The sequence below is a fragment of the Periophthalmus magnuspinnatus genome, chromosome 22 (assembly GCF_009829125.3).
Source record: "Periophthalmus magnuspinnatus isolate fPerMag1 chromosome 22, fPerMag1.2.pri, whole genome shotgun sequence".
NCBI classification, from domain to species: domain Eukaryota; kingdom Metazoa; phylum Chordata; class Actinopteri; order Gobiiformes; family Gobiidae; genus Periophthalmus; species Periophthalmus magnuspinnatus.
Window position 1 is genome coordinate 20,117,746 of NC_047147.1, and position 3,743 is coordinate 20,121,488.

Sequence of the window (3,743 nt, forward strand, 5' to 3'; positions counted from 1 at the left end):
AAAAAAAAAAAAAAAAAGCATCCTCTGAGCAGGTTTGCATCTCCACAAACCTGACCTGTATTTGACCTGGCGGAGGGCCCATGGACATGTTGTTCCTTTGTCCTTTGGCTATAATATTCCACAGTATGACACAAGATGTACGTATGTAGCTAACTCCATGGAGAATGTTACAAAACTTAACTTTCTATGTCTGTAGAATCATGCAGGTGATGTACCACTTCGAGAAAGTTACATAATGTTGCTTTAAGTTCAAGAAATTAAACAAATTAAATCATGGAAATGACCACTGTTCGATTATTTTTTAAGGTTCCTATATTACGCAAAATTGACTCTTGTGAGCTTTAAACCGTGTTATACTGTTGTAACCTCATCAAAAACACACCTGGAGTTGTGTTTTGATTCATTCACACTTTATTATTAGTTTGTCTACATCTCCAAAGCTCAAAATGCTCTGTTGCACCTTGTGATGTCATGAAGTTTTCAAGTTAACAGCCACTGTTTACCTTAGGTTCAGTAGAGATTGGCAATTCCAGAGCTGAAATGATCCAAACAAATGATTCTAGTGAAGGTGTATGGAGTTTAAAAACACAGTACAGCACTTCCTGTATTGCCACATGACATCACAAAGTGGAACAGAGTGTTTTCCGTTTGAGAGAAGAACTGCTAAACATTCAGGATTTAAACATGTGTGAATGAAACAAAACACAACTCCAGGTCTGTTTATGATGAGGAAACATTATAACATCGATCAGAAAATAGTCTAACATGGGCCCTTTAAAGTTCATTTTCATTATTTTAACCCAAATTTTTTTAGGATAACTCTGCTATAAATACAATAACCTTGATCTACTTGGTTGTTCCTCTGACATGACAAATCTTGGTCTATAGTTACAACCAAACAAAATCCAGGATAAAACATGAGACGTATTTTTAGTGGAAACTGGATTATGTACGTCATGGATACAAGAAGGTGGGCTTTGTTTAATCCGGGATATGACCTTTGTGGGGGTGGACGATGCTATAAAACTCCAGTGGATCCGGTCGGCAGTGAGTGGCTGGTCCGGAGAGGCTGAGATGGGCAGTGTGCGACCCAAGAACGTGCTCCTACTCCTGGGCATGATGTACTTCTGCAGTGTGGAGACCTCCAGAGATGGTATGGATGATAACATGAAGAGAGGGGCTACGTTTAGAGGACGATATGACATGTCGTCTACTATTACTACTACTACTACTACTACTACTACTACCACCGCTTTTTACAACTACAGTAACTACTATGAAAACTACCACTACTTCTACTACCACTACTTCTAGCCTGGTTATGGACCTTTCCTATGGGCGCTCTGATTTCCATCTTCAACCCAAAATATTCACAACATGTCAAATCCTCCAGCTAAGGTACCTCAAGATGTGGAGATGGGTCCCAGTACGTTCTGCAGAGACACCCCTTCCTACTACTATTGCTGCAGCTTCTTCTGCTAGCTCTACCACTGCTCCTACTACCACTAGTACTACTCCTACTACTCCTACTACAACTACTACTACAACTTTTTCTTTTGAGATCATATCCCCTGCTTTGTTTGCCAGAGAATCCTGCTTTGCTTACCTGTGCAGGTGGAGTGTGACAGGTGCTAGCTTACGTGTGCAGGTGAAGTGTGACAGGTGCTAGCTTACGTGTGCAGGTGAAGTGTGACAGGTGCTATCTTACGTGTGCAGGTGAAGTGTGACAGGTGCTAGCTTACCTGTACAAGTGGAGTGTAACAGGTGCTAGCTTACCTGTGCAAGTGGCTCTATGGAGTAGGATGTGCCTACAGTGCTTCAACAAATGTACTCCTCCTCCTCCTCCTCCTCCTCCTGTGATCCTGGCTGATGTTTACATGGTGGTTGCAGGTGGGTGTGAGGCGTGCGCTCTGCACAGACACCACCTGTTCCCTGGAGTGTACCAGTGCATGGGCTGCTGCTTCTCCAGAGCCTTCCCCACTCCCCCCGCGACGCTCCGCACCATGGTCCGGCCCAAGCCCATCACCTCCCAGGCATCCTGCTGTGTGGCAAGCAGCTACGAGGAGGTAAGAGCCACGTCCTATTGATACTTCGCAGCTGATGTCATCAACAAGCCAACTGGGGGCACTACTCTGTCTGAAGCTGTTACTCAAGTTGGATTTTTATTGTTCTAACACAATCTGGCCATAAAACAGGTCAAGTGATTTTTTTAACAGCGCAGACAGAGTAAATCACACCTACAGAGGCAATGGGGACTGGGGAATAGAGTGAGACACAACACAAACCATTATTCCATGTTTTAAAATTGACTTTAAAGGTCAAACAGTCATTTTAAGAGCTATTTTGTCGCAGTATTTTTTTTAAACTATTTTTATTTTGTTCAGGTGGAGTTAACCGTGAAGAACCACACCTCCTGCCACTGTGGAACCTGCAAATATCACAAAATCTCCAGCGGCTAGCTCAACATCTGGCTCTTTGCATTCTGAACATCATCTCAGAAATGTGATTTTATGCAGTCTTGTTATTTATTGTAATTTAAAATCATTGTTAAGCTGTCATTTTAAGTCTTTCTATCATACGTGCCAATATTTCATTACATCCTTTGGTAGTTTGTTTATTGGAAACTACTTTCTTTTGTCACGTTCATAATCTTTACTAAAAGCTGGTCTATCAAAAAGAAATTTACCGCATGTGTTCACACTGTTTGTCAATGGAAACAGCAGTAGATAAGTACAATTTCAGCAGCTGGGTTCTTCTTTCAGTTCCATGTATGACCAGCGGGGGGCGGCCTCACCTCTCTGTGCATGGAGTCTGGCTCTGTGCTTGCTCTAGTATTGAGCCGGCCCCTGATTATCACAATGTCATTAGTTTTAGTGCACTTATCGATTGGAGGGGCTGAGGGGCTATGGGGCTGCTTTACTCTGGGTTGAGACTGAGTGTTGGAGGGGTAAAGCAAATGGAAACATGAACAAGAAGATTGAGAGAGGGAGAAAAAGCACTGCATGAGTTCTAGATGGACTATTTTATACATAATAATATTGAAGATTTGTTGTTTTTGCAAATTAGCTACCCTGACATGCCTGTAACATTTGGATGTGATGTGAAATGCTTGCCTAATAAATCCAGAATTGTATCGCTCTGCATTTTTTATACAGATTGATAACAGTCCCCACATCCTCCGCTCTGTCTCAAGCCCGGTCAGATGTGATCGTTCAATCAGATTTGTTTTTTCATCTCAGCATCTGTTCAGGATGCCTCTTGGACGTCTCCCTAGGGAGGTGTTCCGGGCATGTCCCACCAGGAGGAGGCCCCGGGGAAGATCAAGGACACGCTGGAGGGATAATGTCTCTCGGCTGGCCTGGGAACACCTTGAGGTCCCACTGGAGGAGCTGAAGAATGTGTCTGGAGTGAGGGAAGTCTGGGAGTCCCTGCTTAGACTGCTGCCCCCCATGTCCCGCCTCCAGATAAGTGGAAGAAAATGGATGGATGGACCCCATAGCTCCACCAAAGATTTTGCCACGCTTTCATGCACATCCAAACTTGGCTAAAAATGTTCAAAATGAGACTCCAATTAAAAAACCCAAAACAAAACAATAAAACCCCCAAACATATTAGATTTATAAATCACTACAGGGGATAACTACATTTAAATTGGTTTAATCAGTGACTCACACGTGGTAGGGGGTGTGGGGTACGCTCCATTCTTAAAAGGCTTTATATTAACATGTTAAGTGAGCACCCAC

The 3,743-nt window shown here is 43.1% G+C and overlaps 1 protein-coding gene across 1 annotated transcript; it reads left to right on the forward strand.

Annotated features, from left to right (window-relative positions):
- Positions 1 to 1,055: 1,055 nt before the first annotated feature.
- LOC117390109 (glycoprotein hormones alpha chain-like) lies at positions 1,056 to 3,131 on the forward strand. Its single transcript, XM_033987760.2, has 3 exons — positions 1,056 to 1,153; positions 1,891 to 2,066; positions 2,385 to 3,131. The coding sequence occupies exons 1-3, from the start codon at positions 1,075 to 1,077 to the stop codon at positions 2,457 to 2,459; spliced, it is 330 nt and encodes a 109-aa protein (XP_033843651.2). The 5' UTR covers positions 1,056 to 1,074; the 3' UTR covers positions 2,460 to 3,131.
- Positions 3,132 to 3,743: the final 612 nt, after the last annotated feature.